The 20126-nt window shown below is 49.5% G+C and overlaps 2 protein-coding genes across 2 annotated transcripts in view; both read right to left on the bottom strand.

Moving 5' to 3' along the window:
• The window catches only part of ACADS (acyl-CoA dehydrogenase short chain), a 146781-nt gene extending 137333 nt beyond the window's left edge, over positions 1-9448 (bottom strand). Inside the window, exon 1 of the mRNA XM_056130986.1 lies at positions 9445-9448. The gene's annotated coding sequence lies outside the window, so the exon portion shown is untranslated. The remainder of the gene's footprint in view (positions 1-9444) is intronic.
• The window catches only part of RNF10 (ring finger protein 10), a 37209-nt gene extending 18864 nt beyond the window's left edge, over positions 1-18345 (bottom strand). The window contains exons 1-4 of the mRNA XM_056130985.1: positions 17774-18345; positions 5922-6118; positions 3240-3439; positions 1879-1969 (exon numbers count right to left, since the gene is read on the bottom strand). Coding sequence (XP_055986960.1) covers positions 1879-1969; positions 3240-3439; positions 5922-6118; positions 17774-17930 — 645 coding nt within the window. The 5' untranslated portion in view covers positions 17931-18345. The remainder of the gene's footprint in view (positions 1-1878; positions 1970-3239; positions 3440-5921; positions 6119-17773) is intronic.
• Positions 18346-20126: the final 1781 nt, after the last annotated feature.

Here is a 20126-nt window from a genome sequence, read left to right on the forward strand (position 1 = left end):
CCGCGACTCAACACATCAGAACTGTTCAACAACGTGGCTATGCAGAGGACAGAATTTTAGGAAAACAGAACCATGGTATAACAGAACCGGGGTGGGGGACAGGAGTGAAACCGGGGGCTTTGGTGGAGGGAAATGTACACTGGTGAAGGGAATGATGTAGAACTTTATATGACTATGACTAACACCCAATCAAGAACAACTCGGTAACGGTGTATCTCACTGTGATTCAATTTTGTAACAGCAACAACCAAAAAAAAAAAAAACAAAAAAAACCAAAAACAAACCACCATCTACAGGGTTGGAGGGATAGAACAGTGAGTAGGGTGCTTGTCTTGCACGTGGCTGACGTGGGTTCCCTGGCACCATATATGGTCTCCCAGAACACCATCCCTGAGCACCTCCGAGTGTGACCTAAACACACAAACTACAGAGCAGATATTTTTTATAGTTATTTTACCGAAGAGAAAAACATGGGTCAGGAAAAAAGAGAAAAGAGAAAAACATGTCCTTGTAAACTACAAGCTCGTGGGTTCTATTTCTGGTGCAAACACATACAGACCCTTCCCCCATCACGGGATGATCCCCTTAAGATACGTATGTGGGAGCGAAGGAGGGGGGTGGGGGAGAGGGAAGAAGGGGGGGAAGAGGCAAGGAAGGGAGAGAGGTCAAGGGAGAGAGAGAGAGATCACCCAGTGTACATATATGCACAAAGGCATAGAAAAAAATCTAGAAATAATTTGCCAGTAATATTTTGGGGTGGGGGCACGGAGGGGGTGGGCCATACCTGGAGATACTCAGGGGTTACTCCTGGCTCTGTACTCAGGAATTGTTCCTGGCAGTGCCAAGGGGGCCATATGGGATCTCAGGGACTAAACCCGGGTTGGTCATATGCAAGGCAAGTGTCCGACTTGCTGTACTATTGGTCTGGTCCATTTACCAGTAATTTCCTACTCAGTTTCAGTGGGTTTTGTGTTCCACTAATGCCCAGCAGCTTCTCCTCGGCCTCCCTTCTCAACTTAAGTATTTTCCACAGTAGAGGATTTGGGGGTCACCATTCTGAAACATGGCCTACGTCAGCCCTGGGAGCGAGAAAGGGAGACGCAGGAGATCTCGAGAGCCTAACTCCAACAGAACACAAGTGCAGCAGCGGGTCTGAGAAGGACAATGGGGTGGCTGTTCATCCGTCATGAGCTGAGGCCTAAATTAAAACTGACTCCCAATGGAGGCCTAAATTGAATACTGATTTTCCCTGGCTACCGTGGAACAGGCAGAGGTGGTAGGCAGGACGACTGCTTGTTCTGTTTTTGTACCACACCCAGCAGTGCTCAGGGGTCGCTCCTGACTCCGCACTGAAGAATTACACCTGGTGGTATTTGGGGGACCATAAGGGATGCTGGGGATCAAACGCAGGTCAGCCGCAAGCAAGGCAAATGCCCTGCTCACTGCTCTGGCCCAGGACGACTGCTTTTACCTTCTGGTTTCTTTTTTTTTTGTTTCTGGGACATACGCGACAATGCTCAAGGGTTACTCCTGGCAGTGAACTCAGGGATCACTCCTGGCAGGCTCAGGAGATCACATGGGGTGCCGGGGATCGAACCTGGGTCAGCTGCATGCAAGGCAAACGCCCTATCCACTGAACTATCGCTGCAGCCCCTGCTTTTTTATCTTCTGATCGATGTCCTCCAAACACCCCCATCCTGCAAGTCAGTGAGAGAGTGCACAAAATCAACTCCAGAAGAAACCAGAGAGGGAAATGCCCGCTTTCATGCAGAAAGGGTCCTGGCAGTGGAGGTGGCCAACAGCTACTGTGCCGACACGGCCCCTTGCTTCAGTACTCGCTCCCACAAAACTCACACGCTGAGCCCAGCTACTACTCACCACTTGTTCCACAAAGTCCCAGTTGACTAAGGTATCAGGATCAGCAAAATGATCTGTGTAGTCTTGGTCTTCAGACACCACAAACTGGCAGCTAGAATCAGGGAAAGAGACGAGAGAAAGGCTGGTTGTCAGAATCCAGCAAGTGCTCAACAGAAAAACCAAGAGCTTTTTTCACTTCGAAGTCAAGTTAGCCGTCTAGGTCTGTAAAACACAATCGGGACTTCTGCCGCAGAACTGAGTTCTGGCTCTGGAGGAAATCCAAAGGCTCAGCGGAGAGAAGACTAAATCCATTTGTGCTGCTTCCAAGCCCAACCAGCTGCCTCTCCTGATCTAAAATTAACTAATGGTGGCTTCATCAACCAGCAGGAAGTCAGATTTCCTCCCTCGACCCCAGAAACTCCAGAGCATGCCTTGTCTGAAAGGGAGCAGGGAAGTGAAAGGTCTTTCGCATCATCTGCGTTCCAAGGTATCCGACTACAAAACGGTTAATCTGACACGAGGTCAAGTCACACACTGAAAATGGGCAACAAAAGGTAATAGTTTTGAGCAAAAGTAAGTCAAGCTCTTCAACTTGTCATTCAATTCTCCCTAAGTAATCGTTCCCTTTTTTCCCCTGTGGGGGATGCTTGAGGCTGCTCTTGGGATCAAACCTATGGCTTCCACAGGCAAGCCTGTGCCCCACCCCTCTGAGCAATCTCCCTGGCACACCTATTTTCCTGTAGAGAGGAGAAACTGAAATCTCAAAAAGGGGCAGTTAAATTACCCCGGGCCAAAGCACAAAACATCACAAAATTTAGGGTCAATTTCAAAGCAAACACTTTTGTTACCTTATCAGGGTAACACAGCATTATTTAAATCCTTTTTCTTTTCCTTTTCCTTTTTTTTGGGGGGGGTTCCCTTAATCCCAAACTTTGGTTTTTCTTGGTTCCCAGGGATCAAACCCAGGGCTTTACACATATATAAGCTACCACTGAGACTGACCCAAGCATTCTCATCTCAAGCACCAAGTTCACTTAGTAAATGGGTTTTTAACACTCACGAAAGAAAAAAAATGAAAAAGAGAACCAGATTAACTCCCTGGCACCCCTCTACCACAGCATTTAAACGGCAGCCTCTGCTCGAGCCTGAGACACAGCACTGTGGGCAGGGCGCTTGCCAGGTTGAGTCCCATACCCCAAAGAGCCTCCCAAGCTGCGCCAGGAGTGACCCCCGAGCGGAGCGCCAGGAGTAAGCCTTGAGCATCACTGGGGATGGCCCCCAAACCAACAAAATTTTAAAAATGAAGGAAGCCTCTTTGTATTACAACTGCAAAAAGAAACTCAACTTCCGTTTCCCCCGAGGAGGCCTGTAAAAATACTCACTTGGCCTGTAAAAAGAGTTCCTTGTTAAAAGGCTTATGTCCCCACTTGTTCCTTTTCCCCCAGCTGCCGTGTCCACTGCCTTCAAAGTGACCTGCCTGGCCACGGGGTTCAAATGTGAAATTCAACAAGTGGTTCAGGTTGATCTTCTTAGGACCAGAGAACTGGGCAGGGCTAAACTCTGCCCGTTGAGCCTCTGCTACCTAGAGAAAACAAAGGAACGACTCAGATCATTTTGACAGTGATGGACAGCAGAGAACTGCACAACCCCTCCACCTACAGTGTTTACAACAGGAACGAAGACTGAATGGTTTGGGGCTGAAGGACAGTCCAGCGAGTAGGGCATTTGCCTTGCACACAGTCGACCCGGGCGCTATCTCTGGCATCCCAGGTCCTATCTCCGGCATCCTGTATGGTCGTCGAAGCCCTGCCAGGAGAAACTCCTGGGTGAATAGCAAGGAGTAACCCCTGAGCAGCACAAGATGTGGTTCAAAAAATTTAATTAGGAAACAACAACAACAACAAACGAAATGGCTTAAAGGCAGCCAATATCTAAGACAGAGCAATGCAATGGCATACAAAATCTGAACGGGGACAGAGAGGGAGAGAACCGCTCTGATGCCATGAGGCTGCTTAGCCTGCCCTGCCAAATGACAACATCAAGGATGAAAGCTGGCACGGACTCCTCTACACATCCTGATGCACAGATTTACCTACTGGATCCTTCTACAGGCCCGGGGACTCCCATCCCTTCACTCCTAGAAGTTACTTGTACTTGGCTCCTTTCTGACAATGGTAGTCTGCCAAAGTACAACGTGGAGGGGTTTCAGTCTTCAGGATTCACTCACTGCAGCTTATTAATTAAAACACACAGACAAATTGCTTGTTTCCAGGGCCAGGTACCAGAGGTAAGGTGTTTGCCTTGCAAGCAGTCAACCTGAGTTCAATCTCCAGCACAAGAAAAGGTCCTCGATCCTCCCAGGATGGGAGAAGCATGCTGAAAGTAGACGATAGACCAAACATGACTGCCACCCATTGCCTCTTTTGCAAACCACAACACCCAAAAGGAGAGAGAGAACAAAAGGGAATGCCCTGCCACAGAAGCAGGGTGGGATGGGGGAGATGGGGGGTGGGAGGGATACTGGGATCCGTGGTGGTGGGAAATGGGCACTGGTGGAGGGATGGGTATTTGATCATTGTATAATTGAAACCCAAGCACAAAAATTTGTAAGTCTGCAACTGTACCTCATGGTGTCTCACTAATAAAAAACAAATAAATAAATAAAAAGGTCCTCAGAGTCCTGAGCACCTTAATTGTGTCCCGAAAACAAATCCCATTGGCAGGTTCAGTTCAGACCACTGCAAGAAACTACAAGAAAAATATTCCAGCGTAGGATGCAGATTGCACAAAGCCTCCCCGCTCTCTGTAACAAAATAATGCTGTGATAAGCTTATTTGGGGACAGATCTTTGTGCCGTTCATTATTCCTTCTGTTTTTGGGTCACACCTGGCGATGCTCAGGGGTTACTGCTGGCTCTGTGTTCAGGAATTACTTCTGTAAGTAAGTGTTCCACACACGGGATGCCGGGGATAGAACCTGGGGCGGCTGCTACCTGCAGTCCTATAGCTCCAGCCCCTCATTATACCTTTTGAATGTATGGTAATAATTATTGGATATAAAAAAATGCAAATGTAAGGCTGTTCCTGCTTCACTGAGCTTAAGACATCAGTAAGCAGCGCTTGCAAAAAATGTGACAAAGCATCTAAAGAGTATAAAAAGGGCTATGGTAAAGATACTTTCTATTCCAGAGGCAATATATGCGCTGGGGTATTCTATTCGTAGAGCATCACGGAGCATTGCACTTATAATCAAACATGAACAGTGGCATGAATAGTGGCATTTCACATAATTTCCTTCCCTCTTTTGGGTTTGGTTTCCGGGTCAGAACCTGCAGCGCTCAGGTTTTCCTCTTCATTCTACACTCAGGGATCTCTTCTTGCAGAGCGCGGAGGACCAAATGATGTGCCAGAGATCGAACCTAGGTCAGCTGCAAGCAAGGCAAGCACCCTACCCACAGAACTATCTCTCCAGCCCTTTGATGGGCACCCTTTACTGAGGTACTGTTACTTAAAATACGATTCGATATGCCAAACACAGTAACAAGTCGCACAATGGAGACGTTACTGAGTCCGCTCGAGCAAACTGATGAACAACGGGAGGACCGTGCCACCATGCTACCATGACTGACAGTCTGACTCATACATCATCCCAGGGTAACACACTCCCACAAGAATACCGCTTCCCTCCACCCGGGTCCCAAGGCTCCTCTCGGCAAACTCAGTTCTGTGGAACAACTCTCCAATTCTGCTCCCTTGGCCATATCTCTAAGTCCCACACAGCAGAGACTCTTCTTTATGGCTCTCCAAGGAAAATTCTGAGGGAGCTCAGGGGGAGGAGGAAGGTCAAGCCCCACGCCCAGCTAAGCCTCGGCTGGAGCGCCGTGGCTGCCACCTCATGCTTCCCCACACCCCAGCCCCTGGCAGACGAGGGGGATGGTTCGTCTTTAAGAACAAAACAAGACTTGTTCCCGTGTCTTGCCACTAATCAGAACCAGGCCCCACGCACGCGAGGCCTGTGGCTTCAAGCACACCCTCAGCCCGAGGAAACGCGGTTCCGTTCCATACCTCATCTCGTCTTCCACCATTAAAAGAAGAGCTAAAGGGTTTGCTGCTGCCGCCGCCCCTCTGAGGAGGCGTCTTATTAAAAGTTTTGCTTTTCTGTGAACTGGAGCGACGGGACTGGTTGCTAAAGTTTTCATTTTTGGGATAGGAAGGTTCACGCTTGCGATTATAACGCTTGGATCCACTGGAGTTCTTTCCATCTGAAAGGAGGAAAGCAAAAACATTAGGAAAGGAATGGCAGTCACACTCAGCCAACTGTGCTCACTCCCTCCCAGACGGTGTTCAAAGCGGGAAAACACCACATTACCTCAACGACAGTAAAAATACCCAAGTCACAAAGGTGAACAGACCCTTCCGTCAGCACCGGGTGCTCTATGTGACCTATCTCGTGGCAAGGTGGGATTTCAGGGTTTTGTGTTGGGTGAAGCCTACGTGGTCCTTCCCTCCGGATAAAGACGCGACAGATCAAATCACTCAGATTCTCAGTTCACATTTCTCTTTAGCAGAGCTTAACACACCACTCCTGAAAAAGCCACGAGGCTGAAGAGACAGTACGGGGAAGAGTCGAGCACTAGAGTTGCATGAGGCCGACCCGAGCCCGATCCCCAGCACCGCTATGTTCTCTCAGCGCCTCCAGAAGGGATCCCCGAGCCAAGAGCCAGCAGTGAGTCCTGACGAACACCAGGCACGACCCAAACACACCCCCCTCAAAAAAAAATCCAAGTGAATGAAACTAGAGAATATCTTGCAAAGTGAAGTAATCAGAAGAAGATAAATGCCAAGGGATCTCGCTTATCTGTAGCATGTAAGATAACAGGACAAGGAAATACAAGGTATCAATGGGGATACCGCCATTACCCTTGGCCCTATTTAGAGAAATGAGAAGGACGGAGAACTCAAGAAGGCAAAGAAGAAAAGGCCGCAGGAGGCGACAGGTGCAGGGGACGGGGGCCTTGAGCACACTGGCTGGTGTCCAGGTGTGATACAGGGACATATTTAAACCACAGAGCCAACAATACTGTAACTAGGAGATCTGAACTACAATGACCAACCTTAAAAAACGTGCCAGGCTGAGGGGCGGAGGAGGTGGGAACCTCGGGACACTGGTGGAAGGAAACTGACAGTGGTGGTGGGATTGGTATTGAAACGTGTGCTTAAAATTCTATCACGAATAACTTTGAAGATCACAGTACACTAGCACTGCGCTGTAGCACTGTCCTCCTGTTATCCATCGATTTGCTTGAGTGGGCCCAGTAACGTCTCCACTGTGAGACTTGCTGTTGCTGTTTTTGGCATATTGAATACGTCACAGGTAGCTTGCCAGGCTCTGCCTTGCGGGCGAGATACTCTCGGTAGCTTGCCGGGCTCTCCCGAGAGGGGCGGAGGAATCAAACCCGGCTCTGCAGGGCCGGCCTCGCACAAGGCAAACGCCCTACCTGCTGTGCTATCGCTCCAGCCCAGCATGGTACACTAATAAAATTAAAATTTAAAAAAAAAAGGTCCCCTGAGCACCGCCAGGAGTAATTCCTGAGTGCATGAGCCAGGAGTAACCCCTGTGCATCGCCAGGTGTGACCCAAAAAAAAAGGAAAAAAAAACTTTTTACAAAAAGTTATCAAAGAATCACATGACTATAAACAAAGGAGGCTCCCAAATTAGTCTCTGAATAACAACTAAAAAATCCGTAATTCAGTTCCTTTCCCTTTCACTCTAAACTGTCTTACTGTAGGGGCTGGTTAGTACAGTTGGTGGGAGCCTGTGCACACGGCTGACTCAGGTTCAATTCCTGGCATTCCATATGGTCCCCTGAGCACCACCAGGTTGAGTGCAGAGCCAGGAGTAACCCCTAAGCATTGCTGGGAGTCACCCCAAACCCAAAACAAGAAAGAAAAGATTCCAGAAGCTTTTCTTTGAGGTACTTTAATGAAGGAGCTCATTGGGTTTCCCCTCAAGTTTTAAGACTGGAGTCCAGACTTATACAGTCAAGAGTCTCGTGATGAGTCTCAGAGCCTCCAAGTGTAGTTCTCCCTCCCAAACAGATCTTGATCCTGTTTAGACTGACACATAACTGGGCTGCAGAGACAGTACAGGGGTTAAGGCACTTGACTTGCAAGACCCTGATTCAATACCCAGCATCACACCTGGTCATTGCCAGGGGTGATCCCTGAGCACTGCTGGGTTGGTATTGCGCCCCACTCCCCAGTCTCTGCCCCCCACCTTGTCCCAAGAACATAATTAAGGGACAATAAAGAGGTTGAGGTTCTCAGTTGCAAGGGTTCCCACCTCCAGCAGAAACAAACCTAAAGGAGCAAGGGGTAGCCCCAAACAATTCCCCTCCCAAAAGAATATGTAATAAAAACATGTCTGAAAAATGCAACACACGGGCTCTATCAATGGCCATTGTGTTCAGGAAACTGAGTAGTTAACTTTTATCTAAATACTGTTATTTACAACCCTGTCTTTGGAAGAAATCGGCCACGTGAGTGTTTTGGGGGTCTTTTGTTTTGGGCCATGTCTGGCTGTGCTCAGGGATGACTCCTTGTGGGCTCAGGAGACCGTATGTGGTGCTGGGGATCAAACCCGGGTCCGCCGGGAGCAAAGCACGCGCCTAACTAGCTCTACTATCTCTCCACCCCCCAGATGTTTTTGTTTGGGGCTAAGGGGGAACACCCAGCGCTGCTCAGGGCTTCCTCCTGGCTCTGCACTCAGGAAATTACTCTGGAGGTGCTCAGGCAACCCTACGGGATGCCAGGGATCAAACCCGGGTCAGCTGCATGCAAGGCAAGTGCCCTGCCCACTGTACAATCATTCCATCCCCCAGATGAGCTTTTAAGGAATTCCTGCACTCAGGCCTCATCACCTAAGGTTCTGACTTGAATGGACAGAGTCACAGTTCCATATGCACATGAAGCAGGTCCAGGGTGCGGGGGAACAGTGGGGATCACAATCAGCGGTGCCCAAGGCTTACTCCGGTCTTTGTGCTCTGAGGTCATCGGGGCAATGCTCCGGGGATATGGTGCTGGGGATTTACCCATCATTGGATGCAAGCAAGACTCTGTACTCTCTCTTCAGCCCTCAGTACATCTTTACAGAAGTTAGTTCTACGTACTTAGAAGGATGCATTTCTTCTAGGTACTTAGAACTTATTTATAGCAGATTAAATAAATTCAAGAGAAGTTGAATTTTCAGAGGAAAAAAAAATCCAAGCTTAAGTTTAAAAAGCCCTAATTTGAGATTTGTTGTGGGTTTTCTGTTGTTGTTGCTGTTATTTCATATTTGTTTCTGGGCCATACCCAGTGATACTCAAGGATGACTCCTGGCTTTATCCTCAGGAATCACTACTGATGGTGCATATGGTACCAACCATATGGGATGCCAGGGATTGAACCTGGGTTCAACATGTGAAAGTAAATGTACTATTGCTCCAGCTCCTACATACAAACTGTGAAAGCAACCACCTCACATTCAGCGTCTAACCCACAGGATAAATGAGTCCATCATCATCTCCAGTTCTGCCCAACTACATACAACCTCCGAGTCTGGCAGACGCGGTCCAGCAAGAGTATAAACACGACCACCCTAATGGTCACAGAAGCACGTCAAGCTATAATCAGTCACCTTCAACTTTCACTCAGGGACTTTTCCCTCTCTGGAGAAGCTCTTGTGTTCTTTTTTTGTTTGGGGGCCACACCCAGCAATGCTCAGAACTAAAACTGAGGGACAAGAAGAGGAGACTGGGAAGGAACTTGAGGCAGGGGTCAAAGGGCTCTGTGACATCAGTGGTGTAGGGAAAGGGTGGGCCTACATACCCAAGCTGCACAGTCAACAACAGAACAAGCAGGAGATCCAAACCACAACAACCCAACTTTAGAATGTTCCTGTTGAAGAGAAAGCTGATGGGGGAGGGGGGGTCAGGACCCGGGGACACTGCTGGAGGGAAGTTGACACGGGGTTGGGGGGTGGGGAGGAGGGTGCTAGAATATAGTATGCCTAAAACTCAACTATGAACAGCTTTGTAAATCAATGTCTTAAGCTTTTTCTTTTTTCATTTTTATTTCTTTTTTATTTATTTTTGCTTTTTGGGTCACACCCGGCGATGCACAGGGGTTCCTCCTGGCTCTGCACTCAGGAGTTACTCCTGGCGGTGCTCAGGGGACCATATGGGATGCTGGGAATCGAACCCGGGTCGGCTGCGTGCAAGGCAAACGCCCTACCCGCTGTGCTATCACTCCAGCCCCTTTTTTCTTTTTTTAAAGAAGCTCCTTCTTCTATTTAAAAGAACAATTGGGTAATAATTTGAAACTGCAGATGGCACACACATTTTGCCAGACCCTGCAACCCATGAAATTGGTTTATAGTAAGATTTCAATAAACGGAAAATTCAGAGGAATACAGAATTCCAGTTAACATATACCACCTAATGGTCTGGGTCGATTTAGGTGAAGACAGAGTCTACACTTCAAGCCTCATGGCAGGAAGCCTCTCCTGGGAGCTGGGGAGTGACAGCAGCCTGCGTGCTGATGGAGGCTGTTTCCCCCACTTCACGGATTATCACACAGGCAAGGAAACGGTTTCCTAAGCGTACAGGAACTGCTTCCTTCTTGCCCCACTCCTGCCAGGGCTCAGGGTTTGAGCCTGCTAGTGCTGGGGCCTAAACAGCGGTTGGCCACAGGCAAGTCAAGAACCTTAACTCCAGCATTATCTGTTGCAGCCCAGTGACATGCTTGTTTATAGACTCCGTCATGATTTATGATTTTAGGTGCTCAAAATCAATTTCCGCTGGTTTCCCAGTGTCCTCTGGGCAGCCGGCAGACATCTGAGGGGCAGCTCTTATCACAAGGAGCAGGCTGCAGGCTCAGCTCGAGGCTCAAGGCAGGGTGGAGGCTGGAGCCCAGAGATATGCTTCAGAGTACTGTGTTTGTTTTTATTTTGTTGCCCCGCCCCGCAGTGCTCAGGGGCTACCCCAGGCTTGGGGGTCAGTCCTTGCAGTGCTAGAGGTCGGCAGAACCAAAGCACATGATGTCGGGGACTGAGCCCAGGCCTCCAGGGCGCAAAGCAAAGGCTCAGAGCTTTGAGCCTCTTGCCCCACCCCAGAATACTATTTCTGAGCTATTTACAGACAACTTGCTAGGATATACAAGTCGCTGGAAGGCAGAATTTTGTCTTTACTAACATGACAGAGAGGATGAGATCATCTACTTTAGATGCTGAAAATCAAACAGAACAAACAAGTTCCTGGAGTGCTCCAAGTTTTGAGTCTCAGAGTCAGGGAGGTAGCTCAGTGGACCAGCACGTCTGCAGGAGGCCTGTGTTGGACCCCAGGTACCACAAGTCTCCCGAGCATCGCTGGGAGTGACCCACCAAGCAACATACCAGGAGTAGGTGCTGAGCACCACTGATGTGGCTCAAAAACAAGCAGAGACTTTTCAATGGAGCATACTGGTTCTCGATCCTAATTATAAACAGGATCACTTGTAGAAACTTTTAAAATTATAGGTTCCAGGAAGGAAAGACAAAGTGCAGACCACTCATTCCTATTTGGGGAAGGAGAAAAATAGTCCTCTGGAGATTTTGATGTACAGACAGAGCTGAGAACAGGTGCCCAGAACTCTCCAAACACATGCCAAACTGAACAGACAAGACCACGAGAGTTAGGCAGCTGACAGGGTCCCAGAGTCAACAGTGAAAAGACTTGAAAACTCGATCTAGTGTCTCGATTGTTCCATTAACTTCGAGATAAAAGTCTCCACCAAACAGCAAACACTACCTTGGTCTCTAACAGCCCACTACCAAATTAAAGGCCAGACATTTTTTCAGTTAAACGATTTGGCATCGTGTGTTTGGCTCTCAATCTAACAAACAGGTGGCACAGCCTGAGGGCAGAATACCAGCCAGGAAGTTTCAACTGCTGACTCATGCTATAATCTCGATGCTGTGAGCAAGCTGCTCACCCCTCGTCTGGAGTGGTCGACAAGCACCTCCAGAGGGGCAACAGAGGCCTTGCTACAGGACCAGCTGACACTCAACTGACTCCCGCTGAAATTAGTAATTCTGAATGAAAGGAGGAGAGAGGTGCTAGCAGGAATGACCACAGTTACCTAGATGTAAGTGAATTCATACAAGACACATTTGTAAATACTGCCGTAGGACCGACTTCTTAAGAATAAACTTGGACAGGGGCTGGAGCGGTAGCACAGCGGGTAGGGCGTTTGCCTTGCACGCAGTCAATTCGGGTTCTAGTCCCAGCATCCCATATGCCCCCCGCCCCAGCACTGCCAGGAGTAAGTCCTGAGCATCGCTGGGTGTGACCCAAAAAGAAAAAGCTTGGACTATTCCTCTGAATCTGTTTTCTTGTGTCCATCCTCCCTCCTTAAAGGGTTATGAAAATTAAAACTTGTAAATGCCTACCACAACAGTCAGCACACAGCTAATATTATTTGAAAGTCTATTAATAAGGCCAAATTATTCCTGTCAAAAGCACATCCTAGACTTCCAACAAAGTCATCTAATCAAAAACTCTAGCCAACAGGCCCTGAGATTCTTGTAACATCTCAAAGTGATTTTTTTTTTGATGGAGCTAAAGGCATGGTTTTATTTTTTTCCAGTCTTTTTTTAAAAAAATGTTTAATTTTTATTAGTGAGACACCATGAGGTACAGTTGCAGAACTTACAAATTTTTGTGCTTGGGTTTCACTGGTGACTTCATATCACCACCATTTTCAAAGCAACCAAAGCCTCCAGGGCCATCTACAGTTCGAGACAATCTCAAGGGAGATTACCTGACTTCTGAAATCAGAGTAACAGGAAGAGTGTCAAGACAGGACTTCATATCGCCAACCTCAAAATAACCACTTCCTAATACGTGACCTTCCCTTACCTTCCTGGCAGCACCATCCCCCACCAAGATGGGGCAAGAGCTGGTGCCAGGCCAGGGGACACAGTTTGCTCATCCACTGTCTAATCTCATGCTTTTCACTCTCACCCGCCTCTCCTCATGGGATTCCTGGAAGATTCACTGTTCTTCAAACTGCACCTCAGCCCTACTGAAAGGAAGCAATAGGAATAAATCCAAGAAAAGGAATGTTAATATGCTCGAGGCAGTTAGTCAGGGCAAAGAAACTGGTAATGCCACGCTGGCCAAAAAGATCGAGAAAATCCCAGTCGCCAAATAGATCTACCTACTTCCTGTGTACATGAAAGGCGCTGAAAGCTAGCCATAGGAACAAAGACTCAAGCATACTCATCATGGGTGACATGCCTGATTTATTTCCTATTTTTTCCATTTACAAGCCACACCCAGTGAGGTTCAGAGCATACTCCTGGCTCTGAGATCAGGGATTACGCCTGGCCGGGCTCAGGGAACCATATGGGATGCAGGGGATCAAACCCAGGTTGGCCACATACAAGGCAAACGCCACTCCACTATCTCTCTGGCCCCTATAGCCTGCATGATCGAGACCATAATAACCATTTTCTGACTGTGGCCTCTTTTGGACCTGTTTCCCTTCCTGTGCCTCGTCCCCTGCCCACCCACCATTCTGTTTCGTTTTGTTTTGGGGCCACACCTGGCCATGCTCAGGGGTTACTCCTGACAGGCTTAGAGGACTAAGAGATGCTGGGGACTGAAACCAGGTCAGCCATGTGTAAGACACCCCACCCTCGACATTCTACCGATCAAATGAATATCCAGGCCTGTTGCTCATCATTTACATGACTTTCATCTGAAGCTCCATGGAACATGCTTCAGAGAATAGTAATCAGAAGGGGTTTTCTGATGTGAGACAGAAAAGGAGATGCAAGGTTTAAAAACTAGGGCCAGAGACTAGATTAGTACCAGGAATTTTATTCCATGGCTTGGAGGCCAGCCACAAATACTAGGGGAAAAGGGGGCTCAGACAGAGAAGGGAGCACCAAATAAAGGGTGTTGGGAGGGTCCTCCCAGGATGGGAGAAGCATGCTGAAAGTAGACTATAGATCAGACAGGATTGCCACCCACTGCCTCTTTTGCAAACCACAACACCCAATAGGAGAGAGAGAACAAAAGGGAATGCCCTGCCACAGAGGCAGGGTGGGATGGGGGGTGGGAGGGATACTGGGATCCGTGGTGGTGGGAAATGGGCACTGGTGGAGGGATGGGTATTTGATCATATATAATTGAAACCCAAGCACAAAAAAATTGTAAGTCTACAAATGTACCTCATGGTGTCTCACTAATAAAAATTTAAAATAAAAAAAAATAAAAACTAGGGCCAGAGAGAGTAGAGCGAGTAGGTGTTTGCCTTGTTTGCGGCTGACTCGTTTGTTTCCTGGGACAGCATATTCCCGCCAGGAGTGACCCCAGAGCACAGAGCAGTTCCTGAGCACCTCCAGTGTGACTCTAACAATTACTTATTTTTTAAAAGAAAGGCCTCCTGCATCTTTAATGAATCAGTGCTGTTGGTCAAGTAAACAGGAACAAATATAAACAAATGGACAATATTAAATCAAGAAGTTTCTGCATCTCTAAGAAAACAATGACCAAAATCCAAAAATACTCCACAGACTGGGGGAAAATATTTGCTCACCACTCATTTGATAAAGGGTTAATTTCTTTTTTTTCCCTAATAATTTTTTAAATGAAAATCCTCCCAATTACTTTGACAAAAGGCAGGTATGGGGGCTGGCGCGATAGCACAGCGGGTAGAGCGTTTGCCTTGCACGCGGTCCACGTGGTCGACCCGGGTTCAATTCCCAGCATCCCATATGGTCCCCGAGCACTGCCAGGACTAATTCCTGGGTGCAGGGCCAGGAGTTAACCCCTGTGCTTTGCCAGGTGTGACCAAAAAGCAAATAAATAAATAAATAAAGGCAGGTATGTTTTCCCTTACCCTTCATGATCAACTGAGATGCTCTCAACAATTTCCCATGACTCCAGAGTTTATTTAGTTCGGAATACTACAGAGAGAAGTACTCTGAATTTGAGTCTACGCCCTTGTTAGAGTAAAATCACTGAATGGGAGGTCCCGAATGCTATCTCAGTGTACGTAGCTTACCAGCCATGTCTGTTTTGTTGTGTTTGGGGTGGGGGGAGGAGGGGAAGTGAAGCCACACCCGGCAGTTCTCAGCTACTCCTGCTTGGGGGCTCCAAAGTTCAAAGCATGTGCCCCCCTCCTTGGAGTTCTCCCTCCAGCACCAGTTACCATGGTATTAGGTTATCTTTGCAATCCTTGGTTTAACCTCAAAACCTAGCCAATATCAAAGTTTCCTAAGCGTTTTTTTTAAAGTTTCTGTTTTGGGGCCACACCTGGAAGTGCCCAGCGCTTCCTCCCGGCTCTGCACCCAGGGATCAGTCTTGGTGGACTCGGGACCATATGGGCTGCTGGGGATTGAACCCAACGAGGCCAAATGCAAGGCAAGGGCTCTGCCCACTGTACCATCTCTCCAGCCCTAACCTAGTTCTCCTCTCTTCCTACTCTGAACTTGCTCCTACAGGCAAGCAGTGGATTATTTTGGCCATGAAAACCCTACTACAGCAGGTCAGGCTCTTGGCTTGCATGTGGCTATCCCCCCTTAATTCCGCCACACTGCTTACTGTTCCCCCAGCACCACAAGTGTCACTCCTGAGCACAGAATCGGGAACAGTGCCCTCTGGAATCGCCACCCTGCCAGGTATGGCCCAACACCATCCTGCCCCAAATCATAACTACGAGCCAGGGATGCGGCTCGATATAGCAGCTGCCTTGTATGTGTGGGGCCTGGGTGCTAGCACTGCCAAGAAAAAATTCGTAATAATCACAGGTAAGGCCAGGGACGTGGCCCAATGGTAGAACACATTCTTTAAATGTGTTAAGTTCTGGGGTTCCTCAAGCCCCAGCACCAAAAAGAAAACATTAGTCAGAATGAACCCAACAATTACTTAATTACCAGTATGAAACAGGTGAAGTTTGAAACAAGAACAGCAACAAGTAATGACTTTAATCATTTCGACATAATTCTGTATCAATCTGTCAGGTGATCAGAGCTCTACTGATGATCATATTCAATGTCAAGAAAAATGAGCAAAACCTCTTAAATCGAGATATTTAAAGTATTTTACTCACAGTTTTAGTTTTGTTTAAGTTTTCTCAAACTTTCACTTATTGCTCACTAAGGGTCAGGCTACCTGAGTCTGATCCCCAGTATCCCATATGGTCTCCCTAGCACCTCTAGGAGTAATTCCTGAGTGCAGAGCCAGGAGTAACCCCTGAGCATTGCCGGATGTGGCCCCAAAACAAATGCAAACCAAAGGGAAAAAAAGTATTTACTAGAGCTAATTCATGATTGTACATTAATGGCTTAAACAGGAACCTTGAAAATTTAGCTAGGGATTCAGATAACTGGACTCAAAATCCTTAACTTTATGCCTGCATGGAGAGCAAAAGTTAATGTTGCTTATTAACTGCAATGAGAAATATTCAGAACCCCTGAAACCAGTGCTAACCCCCACCAAGAGGGCTGGCTACCTAGAACTCTAGAGGGATCTGTAACAAAAGTCACACACGTATAAAATCCCCAAATCAATTTTCTGACAGGAGTTCTGGGCCATACCAGGCTGGGCCATCTCAGGGTTTACTCCGGGCCCTGCCCTCCGGAACCACTCCGAGTGGTGCTCAGAGGACCACAGGGCTGGGACTGAGCAAGGCAAGCGCCCTACCCGCTGCACCATCTCTCCAAAATGAGTTTCTAAGCTGCTGCGCTGAGGTGGCCTGAGAGGCACTCCTCGCCCTGGCTTGTTTATTTTAAAGCAGTATTACCAACACAACTTCTCTCCACCTGAGTTCCTCAAGAACTGGCACACCCAGTAAACACAAGTTTGCCACATCTTGCAAACTCTGAACTCCAATCAGCCGAACAGCCTCCCCCACCTTAATTAGTCTTTCCAGTTTTGTTTTTTTATTTTTGCTTTTTGGATCACAACCAGCGAGGCACAGGGGTTACTCCTGGCTCTGTGCTCAGGAATTACTCCTGGCAGTGCTCAGGGGACCCTATGGGATGCAGAGGATTGAGCCCGGGTTGGTTGCGTGCAGGGCAAACGCCCTACCCGCTGTGCTGTTGCTCCAGCCCCAGTCCTTCCAGTTTTAAGTCTTAAAAAGTTTCGAACACCCTTCTCTTCCTTTGGGAGCCCCGAATGTTCCCCTCGCACCCACAATCACACTGCCACCAAAAAAAAAGACCTTCCCCACGACTACTGACACGATCAAGGTCCAAAGGGAGCTGAGGCTAGCCCACGGGCCTTCCACAGCGACAACTTCAGCTGAGACTCTGCCCACTAACCTGCTCCCTCTACTCACTCCTTGGCAGACATAAGCACTTCCGGGCGGGGGACAGGTGACCGCCTCGCCCAGGCCCTGGACCAGTACCGAAAAGGCCACCGAGAGGCGGGACTGCAGTCGCGCCTAATCTTCCCTGGAAAAAGACACTCCCGGAGTCCAAGACCAGGAAAACAGGCGTGATGTGCCCCTGGTGCAACGGGCCGCGGCAGCCGCCCAAGCGGCCGTCTCTGAACCTGCGTCCTGTCCACCTTTACAGCCAAAGACAAACTGGCAACGGGAAAAGAAAGAGGCCAGGACACTCGAGGGCTTCGAGATGCGCCAAGACGGGCTCCCCTCCGCCCCGGGCGTCCGGCCAGGGGCGGGAGGGGCGGCTCTGGGGCAGCCCGAGCCCTCGGCGGCTCGAGTCCTGGGGCTGGAAGCCCGACAGCACCCGGCTGGGACGACGCCACGTTCCGGAGAGGGGAGCCCGGACCCTGAGCCGGGAGAGCGAGGGGTCGGCGCCTCGGGCCGACGCCCGGCTGCCGGGTCCCCGGAGCGCCCCGCCCGCGCCCGCGCCCCCCGCTCACCGCTCTTGGGCTTAGACTCGCCCGCCGGCCCGGCCGAGGCGGAGCGGGGCGGCGGCGGCCCCTTGCCGCTGCCCGACGAGGCGGAGGCGCCGCCCGAGCCGCTGCTCCTGTCCATGTCGGCGGCGGTGGCGGCGGCGCTGGGCGCGCTCAGCGGCATCAACGGGGGCCTCGGCGGCGGCGGCGGTCGGAGCGGAGCGGGCGCGGCGGGGACCCAGGCTCATGGCGTTCGGGGCCGGCGGCGGGCGGCGGCGGCGGCGGTTCTCGGCCCTCATGGCGACATCTTCCCGACTTCCTTCCTCGGCTTCGCGGACGGGGGCGGAGAGGCGGCGGCGGCGGCGGGTGGAGGCCGCGCTCGGGCGTCCGGGCCGGGCCTGGCGGGGCGGCGGCTGCGGGCGCGGGGCTGCAGCGAGCGAGGGTGCGCGAGCCCCGCCGGCCGGCCGGACACGCTCTCCCGCCGCGGGGCAGGGGAGCGGGCTGGCTGTCTCGGCGTCGGACCGCGGTCTGCGACTCGGCGACCGGCGCTCGCCGCTGGGCCGAGGCCGAGCTGCTCCGGGAATGGCGACGAGTCGCCAAACAGCGTCTCCGGGAACCCGGATGGACCTTATATAGTGCGGGCCCGGGCGCGGGGCCTTCTGGGAGACGTAGTCTTCCGCCACATCCGGGTCCGGCCATGGCCGCCCGCCCCGCCGCTGCCAGGGGAGTGGAGCACGATGGGACTTGTAGTCCGGGCTTTGGCCTGAGGCCTGCAAACCCTTCTGAGAACGGATTATTTACGGAGGCACCCAAACACCGGAATGCCGTAGAACTCCTTTGCTGTCGTCAACCTGCTAGTCTAGTATTCATTTAGTATGACTTAGTATTAACTGTTGGGGATGTTATTCTCCTAAAACAGTGACTACCATACTTTGTATATAATATCATTATTTCATAAATAATTTAAGTAATTATTTCATAAGTAATTTAAGTAACTGTAGCACTGTAGCACTGTCCTCCCATTGTTCATTGATTTGCTCCAGTGGGCCCAATAACATTGTGAGACTTGTTACTGTGTTTGGCATATCTAATAGTCAGGGTAGCTTGCCAGGCTTCACCCTGCGGACAAGAAACTCTCAGTAGCTTGCCGGCTCTGCGAGAGGGGCGGAGGAATCGAACTCAGGATGTCCTGGTCGGCCGCGTGCAAGGCAAACGTCCTACCCGCTGTGCTATCCCTCCAGCCCCATTTAAGTAAAATTTTGGTAATATTTTATTTGATTTTGCTGAGCACAAAGGATGCCCAAACATGCTAATATTGAGGCCTTTAAAAAGAAAAAAAAAGATTGAGGTGTTTTGGGGCATGGAAATAGCCCTAAATCTAGAACATACATGCTTTGCATATGGGGGCCCCAGCTTTATCCTCTGCACCACATGGCCCCCCCAAGCACCAAACTGAGAGTAGCCCCTGAGTACTGCCTGTGCTGTAACCTAAAAGCAAAACAGAACTAAAACAATTCTCAGCACATGCACACCTAACAGCCACATATAAATTATAACAGAAGAATGTAAAAAGGGCAATGATACAATTAACATAAAATGATTGCCAGAGGGGCCAGAGAGGTAGTGCAGAGATAAAGACACTTACTTTGCATGTGCCCAACCCTGGTTCAAATCGTGTGTACCACATATGGTCCCTGGGGTCACTCCAGAGCAAAGCCAGGAATAGCTCCTCAGCACTGCTCTGTACACCCCACCCCCAACAAAAATTACTGGCTAAAACAGAAGTTAAAAGAGAAAAACTGGGAGGAGTAGAGGAAGGATTCCCGGAAGTAGTGTGACTTGAGTTGAACATTGAAGAATGAGTGGAATCTCCACACGTTAGAAGAAACGAATAGATAAATTCCCAGCATTTACGCAAGGGAGGTTGGTCAAAAGACGGAAGCGCTTTGCATGCAGGAGCCCCAGGTTCCGTGGCATCCATAAGGACCCTCAAGCATCACTGGAAGTGACCCCCTCCATACAAAAAAAAAGTCCTAGAATTCTCCAATTTGGGGCCTTTTTGGAGTCTCTGAAGTACTGCCGGGAGACATCAAAACCAGCAGAGTTTAAGTAAAGATCACCAGAACCGAGACTACACGTAGATCATCAGTTGGAAGGAATTTGCCTTGCATGTGCAAAGTCCTCATTTCAGTCCGTGACACTGGCTGGAGAGATAACAGTAAGGGTTGGAAACGGGCCCCCACCCAACACTCAGCACCTAACAGAAATAACCCTTAGCCCCTACCCCTTCAGCTCCCCCCCCAACACACCCAAGTAAACAAAGGCTTGCTAATAACCACATCAGTTTTTCTGACTCAGAGTCAGAGCAGATAGCGAAATG

This window comes from Sorex fumeus, unplaced genomic scaffold (genome assembly GCF_029834395.1).
Source record: "Sorex fumeus unplaced genomic scaffold, SorFum_2.1 ptg000083l, whole genome shotgun sequence".
NCBI lineage: Eukaryota > Metazoa > Chordata > Mammalia > Eulipotyphla > Soricidae > Sorex > Sorex fumeus.